This window comes from Thermoascus crustaceus (assembly GCF_041956765.1).
Source record: "Thermoascus crustaceus strain CBS 181.67 unplaced genomic scaffold VTN00scaffold_3, whole genome shotgun sequence".
NCBI classification, from domain to species: domain Eukaryota; kingdom Fungi; phylum Ascomycota; class Eurotiomycetes; order Eurotiales; family Thermoascaceae; genus Thermoascus; species Thermoascus crustaceus.
The window spans coordinates 1,268,206-1,289,563 of NW_027192529.1; the positions used below are offsets into that span (position 1 = coordinate 1,268,206).

Consider the following 21,358-nt stretch of genomic DNA (forward strand, 5'->3'; position numbering starts at 1 on the left):
AGCCGGTGGGGAGAAAGAGAGCGAGTCCGGGGGCGCGGTCAACCGCCCGCTAGCGTCCATGGACGATCGGCCTCGTGGCTCGAGACCTTCAATGGTCCTCCTAACTAAAACCATAGTCAGACGTCACTCATTACAATAATTCCTTCCTCTGTTTCACTTCACCTGGGCTTCCCCCTGATCCATACCTTTTTTCCCCCTGGAAGCCGCACAGCAGTGACAGCACAGTACAACGCTTAACATTCTTTCCGGCTCGTTTGTACTGAATAGACTGAATGTAGTCGAACTGGGGGTTCAGGAGGTTGGAATGACGACATACTGGATGGAGAAATGCCATACATCCCTTCTACATGCATGATCCTTACGGTGGACCAATAGCGTCCTGCTCGTTTATAGCTACTAATGCCCCAAGACGAAGGCACCGCCCAGGCTATTAAAAGAGGACTACTAGTAGTCTCCGCTCAAGCCAGCCAATTTTTCCACTTCAATTTGTTCACATGGATTGGCGCTAGCAGACTCTGGAGACAAAAGACATTTCTCTTCTTACTCCCAATCCAGGCATTGAGCACGTGCCTTACTTGATCGCTTTGCCTTTATGTGAAAAAGTGTTCGTGCACAGTGCAATTACGTTGGTGAATCTTCATAGCATCATTCCAATTTGAGCTGCGGTACGAGGTCCGCTCCGTATATTTCTGGACTCATCCAACCATCTGCCGCTATCTCGTCGCTTTTTTCCTTAACAAGAATGCCATAAAATAAATATACCCTTCGAATAAGATATACAAAAGCGCGCAATGCCCGCTAGGATAGAAGAAGCAAGAATCTGTGACTCGTGTGTTGCTCATAGGTATACTGTACAAAGAGAAAAAAGGGATATATAAACTAGTCTGTCCAGGTGCCGTTACCAGCTCGGCCGCTTGAATGGGTGGGCCTCAGTGTTGCTGTGAGATGAAAAAAAAAAAAGTTAATCTCAGGTTTTCACGAAACCAGGATAGACAGTCCAGATAAGGGAAGAACTTACAGAACATATTCATCCAAGCTGACTACACTGGGATCACTGAAAAGCAGGTAGAAGTACTTCAACGTCTCTGCGAGCCAGAAAGACTCCATCTGATCCGCGAACAAGGGCGCCTTGCTCGTAACGTCCAGGATGGCCGAATTGGCCAGCTCCGTGCTGGTGTGCTTGGTGACTGCTTCGAACATCTTCCATCCCTTCTCCCGCCAGTAATTGTCACCTGTCAATCGGAACAGAATGAAGACCGACTCGATGGCTTCTGGGCGAAGGAGGTATTTCCGGGACGAAATGCTGGTGAAGCCGGGTGGAATCCGGTCCTCCTTGATGCGGGCATTAGCATAATCTTCGTGGGAAAGCACGGAGGGTTTTGCAGGCATAACGATCTCCGTGTCTGTCACACTGCCCAAATCGCGATCCTCCGTCGGGACAGTCTTGGTCGGCACCTCTTCGCGCTTCTCTTCTCCTGAATCCACCTGTCGCTTCGAAATACGGCTCACGCCGTTGTGAGGTGGAAGCTCTGCCAGCGGGCTAGGCACCGGTTTCTCGGTCTTCTTTTTGAGATCCTCCTGTGCCTGCTGTGCCAATTTGACCTCACGCTCATACTGCGCCTGCGCCCGCTGGATCCTCGCTTCCTCATAAGGATCCAACGCGTCCCAGTACCGTGTCTCGTTCCATGAACACGAATCCATCTCCTCGCACGGCAAAAGTTCGAAGCCCTCAGGCATGATACCTGTGATGGTGGACTCGTAGGCCCAGACGCAGCCATCGGTGAGTTTGGCAGCAATATCCATATCCGCGTCGAGGCCAAATATCTTGGCTCCAACTCCAAACATGCCACCCGCAAAGCAGGTAAGATGGGTCCCCTCAAACTGATAGGTCAGAGAATGGGTGTCCGTGTCAGAAGGTGGTGCCGATGAGGCAACCGTAGCCACAAACCGAACATCCCGCTCGTCCTTGAGCATGGGGCGGAAGAGGAGGTACTTCCGTACCGTATCCATTGCTCGCTCATACATCGTACGATACTGGTCATTGATGCCACCTAGGAGCATGTACTCTTTCGGGAGGTATTCATATGTTGAATCCGATTGACCCCCCAACCCGAATCTGTCAACCATTGTATAAGGTGGAGAGGCAAGGCCTTGCTCCTCGCAAGCCTTTTCGCTTGATGCGTCATCTGAACGGGGAATCGGCGCTGGAGTCTGCTCAGGCTTCTGGTTAGGATTTACAGACTGGACACCTACGTGGAGACCGCTTTCGTTGTCTCGCCTCATGAAGTTTTTGTAGCTTTCCAGGTCCGTCGGCGCCCGTGGTGGCACGCGAGGTGACGCAGGGTTGGGAGCGGGATCGGGATCGTTTTTGCCCTTGACCGCCGTAGACCCTGGGCCGACCTTGCGCTGAACCTTCTTACATCCTGAAGCGTCGAGGTGAAGAGGCCACATTCCAGGGAGTCTCGTATTGTTCTGCATCTTTTCAAGTTCATTCGTGATCCGGGCGATTGCATCATAGTACTTGTCTTCCTTCGTCAGCTGAGCCAGTCGGGTGAACTCCACGGAGAGAGACCCTAGTTCTGCAAGCACAACGCGAGTACCAGCACGATGAGGCTGAGATACGTAGTCCCTAACAAATTGTTAGCATCTAATGCATAGAAAGACATGAAAAGAGAGAATCTCTAACTTACGGCGCCCAGTTATAATACGTGATCGGCATCCTATTTGGCGTGTCAAACGCACCGATAAGGATTTCAGCCAGCTCAACGGCTTTGTCCAGAAGGACGGTATATCTGTGGCCGGAGATGTCGTAAGCACCGATCAGGCCACCCAGGTAGCGGATGACCGTCTCGAAAAGCGGAATGTCCTTTCTCGCACTTGTGGTAAAGTCGATCTTCTTGACTTCATCCACAGCTGCTGAGAACTCCTCTTTCAGATCCATTATCCAAAGCGTGTCCAGGGCATCGACGAGGGTCGCGCCCCAGCCAGAGAACGGATCGCGATACCCGCCTGTGACGGGGAGAACCTCATCATGGCCCATGGCCCTCTTCTTGTACCCCGTCCACGCATGCTCAAAGGTTTCCTTGATCGTAGCTAGCTTCTGCTTACGCTGCAATTGTTCCGACGACGATTCGTCCTGGAAATCAAACTGAAGCTTGGGGATGGACTTGGGCTGATCCGTCGGGAGGTGGATGAGCGACTCCGTGGGCACCGGGAAGTGCTCAGGCAGTTTCTTCCAGTGAGGCTCGGGCCTGCCGGCGTCAGGGAGTATCACCTCGAACCTGCCCTGACCCTCTAGACCAAATCCCGAGTCGAGATCGTCCGGCTGGTTCTTCGGTGGGGTCTCACCGTGTCCCTTGGCCGGCTGAGGATCAGCAGCATCGCCGGCGGGCTTGAGCACTGCAGGTGTGTCGACGACGGGATTCGAGACGGGTTCTTCGACGTCATTGACAGGTTTCTCGAAGGGTTTCTTCGCGCTAGCGGAATCCCCTGTCTTGGGTAGCTCGACGGGATCTTCAGGGACGAATCCGTGGGGAGAGGGAGGAGTATCTTGCTTGAACTTCCTGTCACCGGCGGGCGGCGCGTCCGATGATGATCCCGCGAGATCGGCCGGCGGGGCGGGGGGCTCGGAAGATGGAGACCAGTCGCGTGAGCGCGCGAAGTGGAAAAAGGCGAGGATGAAGATGATGGTGAAGACAAGAAAGAGCCGATATCGACGGAGCCGGAACATGACGGGCGATCTTGCCTATGGAGGACGATGGGAATAGGAGACGCTGTTGAGACTTGGTCCCCTAGAGTCCTAGACCACCTAGTTGAGAACTCCTGGGGTACTTGGTCTTGGAATGCGGAAATACTGCGTATGAGATCACCCTCAGGACATGGCCGCCCGACTCTTGGAGGGCTGTAGGAGTAGAATGAGAGACTCAGACCATATTATTGCGAGAAAGAAAGATGCAGAGAGGGGAGGCGAGCCAAGACCCCAGAGAGCCAGCGGGCAGTCAGCAGCGCCGTACAGAGAGTCCAGACGTCCGTTATCCCCAGCACAAAAAAGGACCTGCCCCTTCTCAGCCCAGTCCACGGCCCACCATGCCGAGAGCCGCGGTCCCAGACAACGGCCACTCCGACTCCACGGGGACTTGGCTTGCTATCTTTGGAGCGGATGAGCGAGTCAAGCGCTGGTTCCTTGGTTGCGCCGCAAGATCTCTGGTCCGCACCCAGATCCCTTCGAGTCTCCTCCCGACTCGCATGGTGCTACTACTCTGCACTACTCTGCAGCGCGCAACAAGAGGCCCTGGAACGCTGGAAATGTTTTTAACGAACTTCGGAGTGGATCTGCTGGGTTCATGGCCGGGGAGGGCCAGACGCCAAGCACGCCAGGGACTTGCCCTATGCAGTAGAGTCGCAGCCAGCGCATGACGGAGTACATCCTACGGCGTCTAATGAGTATGGTCTAGAGACGTGGCAAATAGCTGAGCCCGCCATGTGGAGGATTCAAGAAGGTCAATAGCCATGACCATGGGATTAATAGATTGCTGGTGTGATCTCTATGTAATAATTCATTGAACCCGCCATAGATCCGCAACTGAAGACCCATCATCCCGGTTCGTACCGTACTCGCATTTACGTAAGTCATCAACGAAGCCGTTGGTAGTGTCGAATCATGTATTCATCCAACCCAGAACTGTCTGTAGAGACCGCTAGATACCAACAGGGCCTTTCCCTCGGCCTTCACTGCTGACCTTTTGGAACTGTTGAATCAGTCCCAGCACTCCCGCTCCCCCAACGATGGCGTCGACGTTCTCTCTTTCCTCAGGCGTATCGCTCTCGTCCACTTCGCCCGCCAGGTTTATCCGCCAAGACTCTTCCATGTTGCTCTCGCTGGTTCCCACACCTCCGCTCGACACAACAGTAGGATGGGCCGGCAGTGTCGCGGTGGCTCGGGAGGCGTCTGCGGCCAATTCCTCATCCTCATCCTCATCCTCGATGGTGTCGGATATAGGGTGCGACGGACGCGGGGGTCTATATCGTGACTGAGTGGGCGCGCGATTCACGGTGCGGAAACCCGAGGCGGAGGGTTGATGATGCGGATCGAGAAGCATTGACGGGAGCGGGGAGCTGGGCCCGGGAGGGCCAGCCGTCCCAAATCGAGAGGCCCGTATTGTAGACTGATGGCCCAGAGGGCCGGCCATAGGCGAAGGTCGAGTCTGCAGCGGATCCCACCTCTCCGCGCCTGGAGGAGATCCGAGAGTCGGGAATGACGGCGGCGGATGGAATCGTCGCCGAGTAGATGGCTGGACGTAGGGGACTCCTGGTCGTGGGTTGGCACCGTATTGGTCCAGAAAACCATAGTACGAAGCAAGCATTTTCCCGTCCTTCGTGGAGAAATAGTCGTCTCGTAGATCCTGCCTCGCAGGGCCACGTTTGTCTTGGGGAATTTCATTGGTGCCCTTTTTGAAGTCGAAAACCGCGAATGAGCACACGTATCCCAAGCCATCTACGTGCACGGTAAATTCCCTGAAGAAGTCGATAAGGCGGTCACTGCACTTCGGCAAACTGAACCACAGTACAAAGGGCGTGAAGATCATACTCAATATCTCCTCGAGGAAGATGATGATCTTCATCTGATAGAGCATTGAGAACTCTTTCAATACTTCTTCGCTGTGCAGCCGCCCCGTCCAATGGGCCGGGCGGTAGTGCGTGAAGTCTATAACTTCGAGAAGTGCATATTCTGGATCAAACACTTCAGTCTCCTCCGGCACAAGGCCCCGGGCAACGGCCCAGACGGATCCGAACAGCCCCAGATAAAACAGGACTGTACGATCGTGTGAGATTTCAAAGCCTAGGAAGAGCTCTGGATCCACAAGCGACGCAAGAGCCAGCACAGAGGCAAGTGCGCCTGCGATGAACGCGACGAAGCGGGCGAGTTGGACGGTTTTGTCTTTTGGGAACTGATCGATATAACGGCTAGCAAAGGGATACGACATATTGATCCGACGCTCAAACAGATGCCAGAGCTCGTTGAACTCGCGGAATTTCCATTCTGCGAGAGGAGTATACTGACGAGATCCGATCTGCGACGGGTTCTTCTGGTACTCGTTGAAATAGCGGAAGAAGTAATGCATCATGAAGTAAATGACAATGAAAGGAGCAACAAAGATGTTCATGATGCCTGCGAAAAGAAACCGCCGACGTAAACCATCGCTTAGGGCCCTTCGATGGGTGTCTTTCAGAAACAGCTGTCGCACCTGGCCTTGTTCGTTGAAAACGTAGTCCATTATGCAAAAATTGATATTCCACTCCAGTGTTCTGGAAAAGAGCTGCCTATTCCTAAGAAATGGTATAGGGAGCGTCAAATCTAGTATGTCTTTGTTGAAGAGAGCAATGAGATAATTCTCCTTCCGCATCAGGCGATTCGCGATATCGTGAGCGTCCATCCGCTGCTTGGACTGACTGCCCATGAACTTGCGATGCTTTGCAGAGACGGCGCCAGCGGTGGCTGGATTTGCGTCCCTCAATGCCATCAGCCGGCTCACAATCTCCTGCCAGGAGATTGTTTGGATCTCGGCATCGGAAATTCCGAGCAAATAGTAATAGAAGTCATGCAAATGACGGAGTCTTCGGATATCTAATATGTACTGAAACAGCTTTCCGATCCAGAAGAACGTAAGTAGCCATAGTAATAAGGTCGACGAAGTGGACATCTTCGAAACGCAATTCTTAATGAGAATGTCGTCCAACTTCCGGCTACCGCGGATGTCATGGTAGTTGATACAGCTAGTTAAAAAAGTTGTAAAACCCACTACAAAAGCAAGAGTGCTGTGGCCAATTAGTTGCAAGCCCACCTGCACACAGAAGGACTCTCATGCGCTTACAGAAGATTTAAAGCTCGGTTGAGCATGATACTCCAGATCCCGTTCCCCAAATAGTAGATATAGACATCTTTCAGGAAGTTGTCCAGATTTTCAACATTCGCCCATCTCCACATTGCTCTTTCCTTGGGATCCACTGAAGCTAGATTTGGATACTGTCCACCGGGCGGTCTAGGTACAGAGCGGCTCCGCCGTGGGGGAGGATGTAGCGGCTGTTGCGTTCTAGTTGCTTCCCACCGGTCGCGTGTCTCTCTAGACGGCTGTCCTGGAATGGGAAGTTCCCGGTCAAGGTTATGAGGGGGCGGGGGCGGAGGTTTCGAGAAGGCGTCTTCATCGTGTCCTTCGACCAGTAGTGAAGGGGGAACATCATCGTCTCCTTCATCAGCCTCCAGCACCCGCGAGGACGATTGCATCCACTTAGGGCGAGCAGACTTGCCGCCGCGGACCCTAGTCGTGCCGAAGCGTTCTCTGGATGCTGTACGCTGATGTCCCTGAACCAGGAACGCGGTACTCTGAGCGGTTGTCTGGCTCCCCGCTTGGTTGGCAAGAGCATGCTCAACATCGTCATCGTCAAAGTGTTCCCTCAAGTTCTCCTCATCCAGCGCCATACCGGCACGTTCCTCCACGTCGGAGGCGTCCGACTCCGCATCGTATTGACGGATGGCCTCGTAAACTGAACGGGATCCTGTGGGAGGCAGGAAGCGTGATAGCAAATTCGAAGTCATCATGACTGCACTTCAATAGGATGGGACGATCGCCGGTGCAGAGATATGGGAATATCGACTGGTAGCTGGCGGATAGTACAACGCATCGCAGCAGGAGCAGTCTAGGTCAGTAAGGATCCATTCATGAACTAGGACAAGCCAGGGCAATGAGCATTATTAGATTACATTTCCACGGGAAGGACACGGAAGATACGAGGATGGGGAGGAGGGGAGGTTGCTTCTGGACGGCTACCTCATATCCTCGTGATACGCTTGGAAGCGGTCACGGCCTCGAAGCTCGCGGATACATGACGGAACTGGAGGGCTTGGCGCCTGTCATGGCCGTCACGTGAGCAGTGGAACAGACGGAGCGGAAGAACCTTCCCCGAGGTCGGCTGAGCGGCTCGCGGCTGCTTATCTAATCGGATTCCGATTTCCAGCGAACGGCGACGCGAGTCAAGCAGGGGCTCGGAGGGGAAGTACTCGGTACTTGTCCTCTGACCCGTGCGGGGCGTTATCTGAAGTCTCGGGTACTTCAAGGGTCCTGGTGCCAGTCGAACGGCGAGATATTTATACGGGCGATAAATGATCGTTGAATACCTGAGGTGTGTATCTGCTGCCTCAATGGATCACGGATGGAACCCAATACGGCAATCTCGTCACCTGGGATCGGGGAGAGTATCAAATCATAGACAGTATCTGTACAGTAATCCGAGGGCGTTGCCAGGGACCCGTCACCCTACAAGTTACTCGGGACCTTGTGCCACCATGACTATTAGATTAGACGCCCCTGGACAAACTACAAAGGGGCATCGCATCTTCATCCTGCACTCATGGACGGTAGTGCGATGCCCTGCAGGTGACTAGGGCCTCCTTTGCCCCGTAGCACACCGGAGAACGGTAGAATCACAGCGGGATTAACTGCAAGTGGCAGTGGTCCCTGAGCGGGCTCCGAGTCTGGGCTCATCTTCATCGATGCGCTTGCGGTGTGAAGAGGGGGAAGAAGCGAAAGGGAAAGAGACGAGCGGTGGGCCATGCGCGCACCAAAACCGTTCCGAAATCGCATGGCAACTAAGCTGGGCATCGCATCGCATCGCATCGCATCGCATCTTGCTAGCCGTGTAAGCCGTTAGGGGACCGAGTACACGGTGCGAAGAGCGGCCGTGGCGAGCAGGTTCACTCCGTCGCTCCCACACTGGCCCTGGCTGCACCTCGTGCTTCTCTACACACCACCCGCGGCTCCGTCGTCCACTGGCATTGGCGGCGGACCTGAGCCCTAACAATCCATCCTGACATCTCTCCATTGTCCTTCAGCATCCCCGATCCATCGATCCCCTACCTTCTAGCCTGGCTTCCGCCCCCGTCCATTCCCATCCCGACGCTCCAGCGCCGTCACCGACCTTCTATCCTGCCCTTCGCCTCCCCCCGACCGCTCGTCGTGCAGAGCCTGCGTTCCCGTTAGCATCGGCGATCCTGCGAGGTACGAGACACTGAAGGCTGATGAAGGTTTGCTTTGCTCCCCCTTCCTGTTGCTCCAGAGCTGCTCGCGTCTCCCTTGCCCGTTGCTGATCCACCGCGTTGCTTCCAGCTGCGGCGTCGTGACAAGAGGCCGCTTGTTGGAGGACAGGGAGCTCGTCTCACGTTGACCGCTGTACAGTAGATTTCGATCCAGTCGTTCTCCTCGAGCCGCGTCCCCAACCTTCCATTAATAATTGTTGCCCGCTAGTCTCGACAGATGTGCAATGCCTTCTACATTCCTGTGAGCGGACTCCATGCGTTCAGGTAGCAGTTCACTGGACGAGAGAAGCCACCTCCTGATCGCTCGAGGACGTTGCTCTGCATACATTGGCTGCAGGCGGGCTGCAAGGTAACCTGAGAGAGTGTGTAGCGATCCTTTCGAGTGCTGCTGGCTGGGGAAGGGTGCGATACGGGAAAGATGGAGCCAGAGCGTCTCAATGGGTTCAAGCGGAACTCTGGTTCACAGGGCTCGTACAGTCGCCCAGTGGAGCGGCGCCCAAGCAAGAAGTCATCTTCCAAGGACCGACATGGCATGATCTATCCGGATGGCTTCAGGGAAGCAAGCATCCGCACAGTGACGCCAGACTCCGTCTCCGACTCCGGTAACAACTCTCCCATATCTGAAGCGGAGTACCTCTCTACCAGCGCAGCTGCCTCCCCTCATTCGACCGGCAGACCAAGGCCTCGCGACCGTGAGCGTCGTCGCGACATCACCGCCTACTATTCAGCCGGCGATGACGATGATCTTTCACTTGGTCAGCGAGCGCGCTCCAGAACAACCACCCTGGATGACCAGAGAAGCGAGATATCTCCCAATTCGTTTTTATCGAGGACTAGGAATCGCCTCGGATCTATCAACACTGCCACCAATTCGTCCAATCCCAAGACACCAGATGATCCGATAAGTTCCATCGGTTATCCCTCGATCATTCAATCGCCTACCTTCTTGGGTCAGAGCGGCACTCGACGTCTAACAAAAGCTCCTCCGGGAGGTGCTGCGCTCGTGGCAGGGGCGACCCGGAATCAATCCGCGTTCGCGTCGCCCCTGTCCAATGCAGACGCTACGAAGATACTGCAGTTAATGAAGACCACCTGTGGGCGGATGCATGGTATTCTGTCCTTTCGCACAGCTGCCAACGCCTCTTGGACGTCAGGATATTGTGCCATTAACGTTGCTACCGGAAGTCTGATATATCAAGCCAAAGGAGAGCCTGCGCTCGCGAAAACTTTGATTCCCGATCTGCGTGGATGTCATGTTCGGACTCTCTACGACACGGAGCTTCAGAGTGCCTATCTGAGCGTATCCACGTTCTCTTCTGGGCTAGGTATCCAACTGAAGCCACACGTGAACGAGACCTTTGACTCGTGGCTTGCTGCTCTGCTGTGCTGGCAGCCGATTCGGCCCAAGGGCGTGCAAAATAAAATGACCAAGCCTCAGTCAGTAACAATGGGTGAACGTCGTCTTGCAGACCGCAGAAGAAACTCCGAGAGCACCGTCCAGAAAGAAGCGGCAATTATCAAGGTAGGAAAAATGCTTCTCTGGGACAAGCAGAGTGCTTGTGGAGCACGGCCTTCCTCAAGACGAAGAGCCTCGACCTATCGACAACATAGGCAGCTCTCCTCAGCGTGGCAGAGGGTGAGCTGTACGCTACAGGAGAATGGACACTTCAAGCTTTTTCCGGAATCAGACGTCACCCCCGTGTCGTTTGTCCAGCTCTCTAAGCTTTCTCGCTGTGCTGTACAGCAGCTGGAGCCGTCGGTGTTAGAAGACGAGTTCTGCATTGCCATCTACCCTCAATATGCGGCTCACACCGGGCCCGAGACGTTGATGCGTCCTATATATCTTTCTTTGGAAACTCGGGAGCTCTTTGAGGTCTGGTTTGTGCTTCTGCGCGCTTTCACCATCCCAGAGCTTTATGGACCGGCATCGGCAGCAGGCGATGACTCGAGTCGATCACATTCAACGTCCACCGCAGACATGTTCCGAATCGAAAGGCTACTTGCGGTGAGGCTCACGGAGGCAAAATTGATGAACTTCAAAGACGAAGAGATCAACAAAAGCAAAAAGCAGTCCAAAACCCAGGTAGTTCCTGGAGGGAAGCTTTCTGTCAGCGATTACTATTCGGAGGTACTTCTCGATGGGGAGATCAGAGCCAAGACTGCAGTGAAGTACAATACAGCAACCCCTTTCTGGCGCGAAGACTTCACTTTCAATGATCTCCCTCCCGTTCTCTCTAATGTCTCCATATTGGTGAAGACGCTCAATCCAGCGCAGAAGGATTGGACTCTGATTGCCCATGGGCCTTATACTTTGCACCAAGATATAAACCCCATGAACATGATGGACGGCATTGAGGTTTCGTCAAACGATGCCACCTACGGCAGGATTGATCTGAGACTCGATGATCTAGAACCCGGCGTTGAAATTGAAAAATGGTGGCCGATTCTGGATGACAGGGATCAGCAGGTCGGCGAGATGTTTATGAAAGTTCGATTGGAAGAAACCGTTGTCTTAATGTCCCACGAATATGGACCGATATCAGATCTCCTCCACCACTTTGCTAATGGTCTGACTCCACAACTGGCACAGATTCTGTCTGCGGAGCTGAACCAACTGTCCGAGATTCTCCTCAACATATATCAGGTATCCGGTCAGACGGTCGACTGGATATCAGCTCTCGTCGAGGATGAAATTGACGGCGTTCATAAGGAATCAACGGTCAATAGGCTGAGGTATACCACGAGAATACATTCGAATGATTCCAAGGAGTCCAGCCAGGACAGAGAAATCATTGTTAGGGACTTGGGGCGGTCTGCTACAGTTGAAGCAAATCTTCTCTTCCGAGGAAATTCTTTACTGACAAAAGCCCTTGACCTGCATATGCGTCGTCTCGGAAAAGAATACCTCGAAGAGACCATCGGAGAGCGGCTGCGTGAAATTGACGAGAGTGATCTTGAGTGCGAGGTTGACCCCGTGCGGGTGAATCGTCAAGAAGATCTTGATAGGAACTGGAAGAATCTCATCACATTGACGACCAACCTTTGGAAGTCCATTGCTGTCTCCGCGTCAAAATGTCCAGCTGAGCTAAGGCGTATATTTCGGCACATTAGAGCCTGTGCGGAGGATCGGTATGGTGATTTCCTTCGCTCGGTGACTTACAGCAGCGTTTCTGGGTTTCTTTTCTTACGGTTCTTCTGTCCTGCAATTCTCAACCCTAAGCTTTTTGGGTTGCTGAAAGGTATAAAGACTCCCCTAGACCGTTTTCTGCTGCCATTTGGTGAATCTAACATCCTGTTATAGAACATCCTCGTCCTCGTGCTCAACGCACACTGACTCTCATTGCCAAAGCTTTGCAGGGCTTGGCGAACATGACTTCCTTCGGCAACAAGGAGCCCTGGATGGAGCCTATGAATAAATTTCTAATTAGCAATCGCGCATCGTTCAAAGAATACGTCGATGCGATATGTTCGATCCCTGCAGAACGGCCAGCACAAATTGTCCAACCGTCGTACGCTACTCCCATCCAGATCCTTGGCCGCCTGCCGCCCACTTCTAAAGAAGGCTTCCCAAGCCTCCCGTTCTTGATTGATCATGCCAGGAGTTTTGCAGCCCTTGGCAATCTGTGGCTCGAAACAGCACCAGAGAAACTGGCCGAAATGGAAGAGATCGATCCGACTGTCACAAAGTTCCATGAATTGGCACTCGGGCTCCAGCAACGAACCAAGGAATGCTTGAGCAAGGCTGAGCAAGCGGAACGTCCGAACGGAAATCTTGAGGTGAAGTGGGAGGAACTCGTTGAATCCATAGAACGGTCAGCAACCTTCTATGATGAGAATTCCAGCAAGCCCAACACACCAGCTACGGAGACCGCAATCACGGGCTCTGCGCCTGTACCTGGAAGCAATAGAAACTCCATCAGCTATTTCTCAACTCGGCCATCTTTTCCTCGCAGGTCAACTGATGGAGATGATCCCGATGACGATACTCCTCCAAGCTCCTCATCCGCGACTTGGGATCCAACTCGCCTACCCTTCTCAATGCCTAGATGGTCTGAACCCCGCGAGAGTACTAGCAGCTCGAAAAATTCATCCACTTATTCACTCGAGCCTTCGGAAAGTAATAAGGCACGACGCTCCAGCATTTCACGAGAAACCTCAAGCAGCAAATACCGAATCTTTGACTTTGTCCCCGGCCCATCAAGACGGAAAGTTAAGGATAAGGATCGGGATAATTCCCAACAGCAGCCGCGAGATGAGCTACGAAATGAGCTTTGATGATGAGCATGATCCCCTCTTGAAGATCCACGTGAATTTCTTGTTGCTGTACTTCCTGGGATCTGTTCTGTATATGTAGCTCTGGTGTGAGCGTTTGAGACGCCTTTCATCATCGAGTACACTATCATAACCTAATGTGCCGCAGCATGCACTTTCTCTTTTTCTCATCACTTTCTATGTAAACATGGCGGTCCTTATGCCTTTATCACATGGTGGGAACCAGGCGGGGGAACAGTGGAAGGGGCGATTTTGGTCATGTACAGCTTCAGTTCTGTGTATGTGGCCGCCTACGCCTCCCGGTGTACTTGGATTTTTCGCTCATGATTTGACGTTCCTTGGTCGCTGTTCGGGAGCATTTATCGTGGTGTTGGATACCCTGTCTTTGCTATTGTTGATTTGCAACGTACGCCGAAAACTGCCTCTTGTCTTTTCACACCAGTGTAGGGTACGTGAATTTTCTGTGTTTTGCATAGCAAGTTGTTTCTTTTATTTAGTCTCCATGCCTTCTTTTTGTCATTGTCATGATGCAGCGGCTTCCGATTTGCACTTCTGCTATGTGGTAGTTACCCTGGCAGTCTTTAAACTGAGGAGAGATATTTACCATGTACACATCTTAATTATAACAAGACTCTTATCATTATGCCAGAAGAGTTTGATTTCTATTGGATCGTGTCCATAGAAGTGAAACCGTATAAGCGGAGCAGATAAATAAAAATCACACTACGAAATCTTACTTTACGCTTCTAAATTGAGTGCTTCCAAAACTTGGTAATCTCTAACTGTTAGACATGTGGGAGGGATCTGCATTATCTGTCTACTGCATTTGTGCTTCTTAACCACAAGCAAATTTCCAGAAAGGCAGGATTGTCTGTTCCTAAATCTGGTGTGCCTTATGATTTTCAGTATTTGAGCAACTAACTCAACTGCAATATTTACCTGATATAGGTCATTGTAATATTTTGTTTCATTTCTCCTTGGTTCTACGATCACTTTGATGCTCATCTGCCCTGCTAAACTGGCCAGGCAAGATGCATCAATCTGAAGTGCATCACAGCTTAACCTCATAAGCTTTTTTTTTCTTCTTATTTATATCAACTTTTATTCCACTCCACTTTCCTTTTTTCACACCTACCTAGTACCAAACGCGTGAGGTACCAGGAGGAGCAACGCGAGGTCCTCAGCACCACACAGGTCCAGAATTTCAATTTCGCATGTTTCTGGGCATACTACTACTAAGTATAATGGATTTGATATAATATTCTTTTCGCTCTTTTTTAAATTCGTGTATTTCCATTCTTATTTGTCTTCCTTGTGGTCAATAAAGTCAGCGGGTTTCTCTTTGTCGCCGTTTCAGGATACTATTTTTACCAATTGTGTTTTATGTATTAAGAATGTCAACTTCCAGTGAATTATACAAATTCTGCACGTGTCTTTTCCCTCAATTGTGACAATTTGGCCTTTGTGTGTACCCTTGTCACATAGCTTTCTTCCTACCATTCATCTACCTAGGTAAGATCTTAGCTCATGGACTCTCCACTCTTTCTATGTACAGACAATTATTCTTTCTTTCTTTCTTTCTTATTCTGATTGTCTTTTTTGTATTACAGTGATCACCCCATAATGGACGGTTATCGAGCCACTTCCAGCGACTCAGAGAGTGAATCGATAGCCGATGAGGTGCTCTCTGTCTCAACGAATACCCTAGCTGCAGATGACGAGGCCAGCGATTCCAAGAAGCCGAAGTTGTCCAATTTTGATGTCTTCACCGGTATCGAGCTCCCTGACCTTGCTTTGCCCCCGTCGCAATATGATGGCTGGGAACCGCCGTTACCTGCGGTGGACGAAGAGGAGGCAGTGGGAAGTTTGCTAAAGTCTTCAGCGAGGAAATCAAAATATGCCGATTCCGATTTCATCTCAATCGATCTGGACAAGTTCGTCGTCTACAGGGACAGCAGTTCTGCGTTCCTTCCTGACGAGATGGCATCGTTACATGAAGTTGCTTTGAAGCAGGGGAATACGACTTTCCTCTTCGACGGGATCTTGATTGACTCGGAGCCGAAGTATCTGAAGCGTGTTCCGTTTAAGATCCTCTCGATTGGCGGATACGAAGACGTCGAACAGCACACGGTCGGATCGGATATCTGGATACAGTCCGTTCACGGTGCAAAGAGTCAGGTGTGGTACCGTTTGCTCAGCCCATCTACAGAATACCAACCATACCATGATGCCTTTCTTTGGTTGGCAGATTTTGGGAAGCATTTTGTGGACTTCCTGTCGGATCATGAAACGGTGACACTACGGGAATTCAGAGCCGACTTTGGTTCTTGGCTGAAGAAGATACATGGCAGTGATACGGCTTTCCAAGCATGGTTTCTACAATATGGCAGTCAGGACTTCAGACAGGCTGTTGTGGCCCATTCTGACTACCTCTTCAAGCAGGCGCTAGACATCAATGGGAGATATGAACGTCATCGGATATGGCGTGAGATTGGGGTAACTCAATCCATTATCAAAGAGCAGCCGAAGAAGGTGAAGGGAACACTTGTCACTCCATATGTGCACAGTTGTTTCAAGGACATGGAATGGGCTTGTCTTCTGGAGGTTGCGGAACCAGCCCCTGCTGTTCTGCTGAAACGGCAACAGCGATTGCAGCAGCTGGGATTCGACTCAGCTAAGAAGTTTACTTTCAAAGCACATAGTTCCTTGTCTCGAGCTCCGATTCTTCAAGGGAAGTTTAACATTAGCCCCGGCGACATGATTGCCACGAAACGAGATGAAGAGACCGTTTGGAAGAGCGACGATAAAGATGATCTGTGGTATGCCTTCGTGCAAGGGATCCGTCAGCACCAGAATGGGCGCATATGGCTTGATGTCATCTGGCTATACCGGTCTTCAGATACTGTGTGCGCGAATATGACCTACTTCCATAAAGATGAGCTATTCATGTCCGACCACTGCAACTGTGGAGGCGCGAAGATCGAGAATACCGAAGTCATCGCGAAGCTTAACGTCTCACTTTTCTCTCCGGGGTCGAAAAATGGTGCTGATTTCTTCGTGCGGCAGACCTATCTCACCGCCGAAGAGGTCTTTATGACATTAAAAGCTGATGATTTCTACTGCTATCACCGAAAAAAGCGCAATACAATGCCACTCTACCAGCTTGGTGATACGGTACTGGTGGAAACCTCTAACAGACTTGAGCCTGCAGAGATTGTCACTCGCAATGAGAGAATGGTGGAGGTTCGGGAACTTCTTCGCAGGAGCCGTGATTTTAACGATCCTGACAGCCGACCAAATGAGCTTGTTTATACAGACCGAATACGAAAAGTTCACATCGGTCAGATCCGGCGAAGATGTTTCGTCAGATTCTACACTGAAGAACAGAGAAAAGACGGCTCCATCCCACCTCCCTATGGTCGAGATGGCAATGGCGATGCGTTTTACATTACTTGTCAAGAAATCAGATCTCAGGGAAATGACACATGTTGCCTGAAGCCTCTGGATCTTTCCTCTTGGCCTTCTCCACTCAAGGAGGGCTTTGATCCAGCAGCCCCAACTCCCAAGCTGCGGGCATTGAATATCTTCAGCGGCGGCGGGAATTTTGACAGAGGTCTGGAAGAAGGGACCGCTATCAAGAACGAATAAGCTGTTGAATGGGACCAGATACCTATGCTCACCTATCGTGCCAATCACAAAGATCCAGAAAGCACGAAACTGTTCTGGGGCTCGGTCAACGATTTCTTGTACCAATCTATTCGGGATCTGGGAGGCGACATTGTTGCCAGGGTAGGTCAAGTTGAGTTCATTTCCGCTGGGAGCCCATGTCAGGGCTATTCCTTGACAAACCAAAACAAGCAGAGTCAGGAGTCAATGCGGAACTGTTCCATGATCGCGTCAGTTGCTGCTTTCATCGATCACTTTCGCCCCGAGTATGCAATCTTGGAAAATGTGACCGCAATGGCAAGGAAGAGCACAAAGAACCCGTTATCTCAGATGTTATGTGCCTTGGTAGGCATGGACTACCAGGCCCGGATTCTGAATCTAGACGCCTGGAGTTTTGGTGCCCCCCAGAGCCGATCAAGACTGTTCATCTTCGTCGCTGCGCCTGGCCTGAAGCTCCCCGACCACCCCGCTTTGACTCATTCACATCCTCGAAACACAACGAACAGATCATTGGGAGAAGCAGCAAACGGGCTCCCGTTCGGAAACCGGCGCTGGGAGACGCCAGTATTTGACTATGTCACCGCTGCCGAGAACACAAAGGACCTTCCCCGAATCGGAACAGGCAAGGTGGTGTGTATCTCCAGACCGGATCACAGAACCTCCCGAACGGAATCACAATTCACACAGACGCAGATCGAACTCATCCCGAAGGCGCCTAGAGTTCAGGGCCTCCTGTCCGCAATCCAGCGAGGCCTAATGCCCCAGAGACACATCGACGCCTTCTACAGGAAGAAGCATTCGTGCAAGAAAAAGTCGAAGGAGAACCGTGCCTGGGGCCGGGTCCATCCAAACGGCCTCATTCCAACCATCCAAACGGCTGTTGTCCCCGCATGCGCGTTCACGGGGAGGTTCGTGCATTGGGAGCAAGATCGGCTGCTGACGATAATGGAGGCACGACGCGCGCAAGGATTTCCTGATCACGAGGTCTTGATCGGGAGGCCCGCGCAGCAGTGGAAGATTGTTGGTAACAGCGTCGTAAGACAGGTCGCGCTGGCTCTCGGAATGACTTTGAGGGAGGCTTGTTTGGCAAACCGCAAAACAAGGACAAGGGGTCTAAGACCACAACTACTGCTGCTGCTGCTAGTGCTACGACAATTGATGTCATGATCACTGGAGTTCAGAAGGCAAACAAGGCGGATACAGAAATGACTCTGGCGTCAGACTCGCAAGAAGCTGTCCGTATCGCCGTGGAGATTCCCACCACAAAACATAACGTGATCCCACCACAAAACATAACGTGAAGCATTTTACGATCAGGGAGAAGATGCCAGCGATCACCGACCACTACGTTGAACTAGACGCTTCGACACCGGGATATGGTTCAACTGACAGCAGTGAGGTGATAATTTCCGGAGAGTACGAATGGAGGAAAGGCGCAGTGAGGAAGCGCAAGAGACAATCTCTATTTCGAGTTCAGGTTCGAGCTCAAGCTCAAGCTCAAGGAAGAAGCCATGGTTAAATGGGGCGGTGGTCGATAGTGAAGACGATGAAAACTATGATGAATAGACTTGTCATAGGATGTTCACACCGCTGTGGGGAAGCACTATTTGGAGAAGAAGGCTTAGCTCCTCTTCCCCCCCTGATCTGCTCATTCGATTTTGATATGTCACATATATTCATTTTGGTCATTTAATCAAGGGAAAGAATCTTGACAACTTCCAAGAGTGGGTAGCAGAAGCAAGCGTTGGGAAGGAATATCAGCGTTCATGTTCATCAGGGTCAAGTCCACCTCAGTCAGTTTCATTTAAGATATTCTATTTCCAGGTCGAGCGATAATTCTAATTTTACAATTTCTATTTCGGCAAGTTTACTTATCTGAACATACATAGATAATAGAATATCTTGAGCAACCCATCATCCTTGTTCTTCTATCTGCTCATAACTCCCGGATGCGTTCATTCCCAGGCTACAGTTGTACAGTACAGTGGATATTCCTCCAACCTACCTCTTAAGTGTAATCCGCACTACACTTTTATAACAACACCGCAAACGCCAGCGACCAAAAATTGGCCATAAAAACATGAGAAATCAGGATATAAAAACAGACAACATATAGACGACAAAAAACTGAACCATACAAAGAACCCGCACCATCCCAGTCAAGTCCAGTCCAGTTTAGTCCGGCTCAATTCAACGTTCTAAATTCAAATCTACATCCACAAACAAGCCTTCCCACTTGCGGTGCCACCGACAACCCAGTTCTTGCTGCGGTGGAAAACGGCGACCGCAGGCACGGCGGTGATCCCGTCTCCTCCGAGCTGGGCGAGCTGGTCTCCGGACGCGCTGTAGATGTCGACGAAGCGGTTCATGTTGCCGATGCAGAAGCGCTGGATGTGGCATTGTGGGTTTTGCTGCCATTGCGGACGGAGGCTGGTGGTGGTTTTGTTAATAAGTTGAAGAAATGACGATAAGGTGAAAAGGTTTTATAAACTTACATGGTAACCCAACGCCCCGTCTGGCAGTTATGTCTCACGACCGTATCCGGCTTCATGTCCTTGCCTGAGACGGTGTGACCGGGTTCCCAGGACGTGATGCCCTTGGCCCCGAAGTCGTATATCTTGAGGGTGTCGTCGTATGATGACGTCGCGATCTGGCCAGCGCTGTTGAACGCCGCATGCGAGACGGACAGTCTGCTCTCGTGTTCTCCCACGGGCACCGGATTATCACGGTCCAGCTTCCGAAGGTCCCAAAGCCGCATGAACCGGTCCAGACTTGCCGTGGCGAAGTAGTGCGACTGCGACGGGTATAGGGAGAAGCCTCCGATTTTCTTCTCCGAGAGCTGCCACTGGGCAACGGTGCTCTTGTCGGCCGTGCGGACGTCGTAGCGTCCGAAAGCTCCGTCCAGAGTTGTCCAGTAGAGGGTGTGTGGATCATCCTGGGCCATGTCGACACCGGAGATGGGCTCGTCGGTCGACGTGGAATCGGGCGCGTACTTTTCCTCGGAGGTCGTCTTCTCGAGGTCCATCTCCCGGATGGAGCTGTCGTAGCTTGCGGTGTACAGGTGGGTAGGCTTCAGCGGGTGAATGAACATCGCGCTGATAGTGCGAGTGTGCGGTTTGAGGGTTGTGATCACTGGGTCGGGATCATCGTCCTCCTCGTCATCGTCTTCGTTCTTGACGGCGGAGGTTGGCCGTTCCTGGCAGGCATCGAAGACGCCCAGGTGGCCCATTTTATCACCGGCGAAGATCAGGGGTTTCGTCTCAGACGGGTGGAATGTCATGCAATAGACTCTTTCAGGTGTGATTTTAATCCCTGGTGGTCATATGTTAATGTCGTCCCGAAGACAGTATATAGAGACAGCAGCAAGGATTCATACGGTTTGGCTCCCATGGCCCCCAGAGCTGCAATCCGTTCATCTGCTCCCTCAACGCCTTCAGGTCCTTGTCCGTCGTCTTCTTGATGTCCTCCTCTCCAAACGTCCGCTCATACGGCTTCGCGACACCCTTCGTCACCACATCGACGCCGATGAGGCTGTCGCCGTTCAGCTTCTGCCCCGAGACCAACATATCATTGAGCGTGTAGGAATCGGATTTTCGCATCCTCTTTGCTTGCTCAGCCCGCTGCGCAGCCTCGTATTCCTCGTCCGCCTTGCGCTTCGCAAGCTCACTGTCCGCGGTGATCCCCCTCAGTCTGGACGACATGCGGCGGGGGACGGGGGGTTCATTTTCCTGTTTGACCTTCTTCGCGGGGGTCTTCTTCTTGGGTTTGGAGCCATCTCCGGACGAGCTCTTCGGGGAAGGCTTGGAAAACAGGCCGGCGGACTGTGCCTCCAGCGTGAGCTTCTTCAAGAGCGCATCGCGCTCCGCGATGTTCGCGAGGCGCTGCTTCTCAAACTCAGAGAGCTCATTCGATTCGTCCTTCTTTTCGCGTGGCATCTTGAGGCAGAGAACGTCGGCCAGAGGTACCCTTTTTGTCCGATCGCCGGCTCTGGAGAGATCGTGGAGGTCTCTTTGGCTCAGGCAGACGCCGTCAAGCGCGAGAGCGCGTAAAGAGGATCCGCGTGTCCACGTGACCTGGATAGACCGCGGAGTTAAGAGTCTGATCTTTATCTTATCCGTGCTGCGGATTTTTTCCTCGACGTCGTTGCGAACGCTTGACAAGCCTACCTTTTGGCTTCTTCTGCAATATCCTCCATTGACTCGTATGTTCATGGAATTACCGTATCATTAATGAATATCTTCCCTAAAATCCAGTCTTCAAGTCGATCCGAACATCCCAGCTTGCCGCCAACTGCTGCCGTTGAGCTCGAGCAGCAAAGCTCCGATAAAT

At 51.9% G+C, this 21,358-nt stretch overlaps 7 protein-coding genes across 7 annotated transcripts; 3 read left to right on the forward strand and 4 right to left on the reverse strand.

The window, feature by feature from the left end:
- Positions 1 to 898: 898 nt before the first annotated feature.
- VTN00DRAFT_5638 (uncharacterized protein) lies at positions 899 to 3,730 on the reverse strand (the record flags this gene model as incomplete). The annotated part of the gene is made up of 3 exons (XM_069432190.1): positions 899 to 938; positions 1,019 to 2,629; positions 2,691 to 3,730. The coding sequence occupies 3 exons, from the start codon at positions 3,728 to 3,730 to the stop codon at positions 899 to 901; spliced, it is 2,691 nt and encodes an 896-aa protein (XP_069288075.1).
- A 356-nt stretch (positions 3,731 to 4,086) lies between these two features.
- Positions 4,087 to 4,416, forward strand: VTN00DRAFT_5639 (uncharacterized protein; the record flags this gene model as incomplete). The annotated part of the gene is made up of 1 exon (XM_069432191.1): positions 4,087 to 4,416. One exon carries the CDS (start codon positions 4,087 to 4,089, stop codon positions 4,414 to 4,416), a length of 330 nt encoding a protein of 109 aa, XP_069288076.1.
- Positions 4,417 to 4,697: 281 nt separating this feature from the next.
- VTN00DRAFT_5640 (uncharacterized protein) lies at positions 4,698 to 7,597 on the reverse strand (the record flags this gene model as incomplete). The annotated part of the gene is made up of 2 exons (XM_069432193.1): positions 4,698 to 6,816; positions 6,873 to 7,597. 2 exons carry the CDS (start codon positions 7,595 to 7,597, stop codon positions 4,698 to 4,700), a joined length of 2,844 nt encoding a protein of 947 aa, XP_069288077.1.
- Positions 7,598 to 7,827: 230 nt separating this feature from the next.
- On the reverse strand, positions 7,828 to 9,419 carry VTN00DRAFT_5641 (uncharacterized protein; the record flags this gene model as incomplete). The annotated part of the gene is made up of 5 exons (XM_069432194.1): positions 7,828 to 8,117; positions 8,174 to 8,236; positions 8,496 to 8,842; positions 8,974 to 9,272; positions 9,327 to 9,419. 5 exons carry the CDS (start codon positions 9,417 to 9,419, stop codon positions 7,828 to 7,830), a joined length of 1,092 nt encoding a protein of 363 aa, XP_069288078.1.
- A 90-nt stretch (positions 9,420 to 9,509) lies between these two features.
- On the forward strand, positions 9,510 to 13,366 carry VTN00DRAFT_5642 (uncharacterized protein; the record flags this gene model as incomplete). The annotated part of the gene is made up of 2 exons (XM_069432195.1): positions 9,510 to 12,330; positions 12,393 to 13,366. The coding sequence occupies 2 exons, from the start codon at positions 9,510 to 9,512 to the stop codon at positions 13,364 to 13,366; spliced, it is 3,795 nt and encodes a 1,264-aa protein (XP_069288079.1).
- Positions 13,367 to 14,986: 1,620 nt separating this feature from the next.
- Positions 14,987 to 18,330, forward strand: VTN00DRAFT_5643 (uncharacterized protein; the record flags this gene model as incomplete). Its single annotated transcript, XM_069432196.1, has 5 exons — positions 14,987 to 16,976; positions 17,070 to 17,152; positions 17,225 to 17,659; positions 17,717 to 18,049; positions 18,133 to 18,330. The coding sequence occupies 5 exons, from the start codon at positions 14,987 to 14,989 to the stop codon at positions 18,328 to 18,330; spliced, it is 3,039 nt and encodes a 1,012-aa protein (XP_069288080.1).
- A 909-nt stretch (positions 18,331 to 19,239) lies between these two features.
- Positions 19,240 to 20,964, reverse strand: VTN00DRAFT_5644 (uncharacterized protein; the record flags this gene model as incomplete). Its single annotated transcript, XM_069432197.1, has 3 exons — positions 19,240 to 19,459; positions 19,525 to 20,341; positions 20,406 to 20,964. 3 exons carry the CDS (start codon positions 20,962 to 20,964, stop codon positions 19,240 to 19,242), a joined length of 1,596 nt encoding a protein of 531 aa, XP_069288081.1.
- Positions 20,965 to 21,358: the final 394 nt, after the last annotated feature.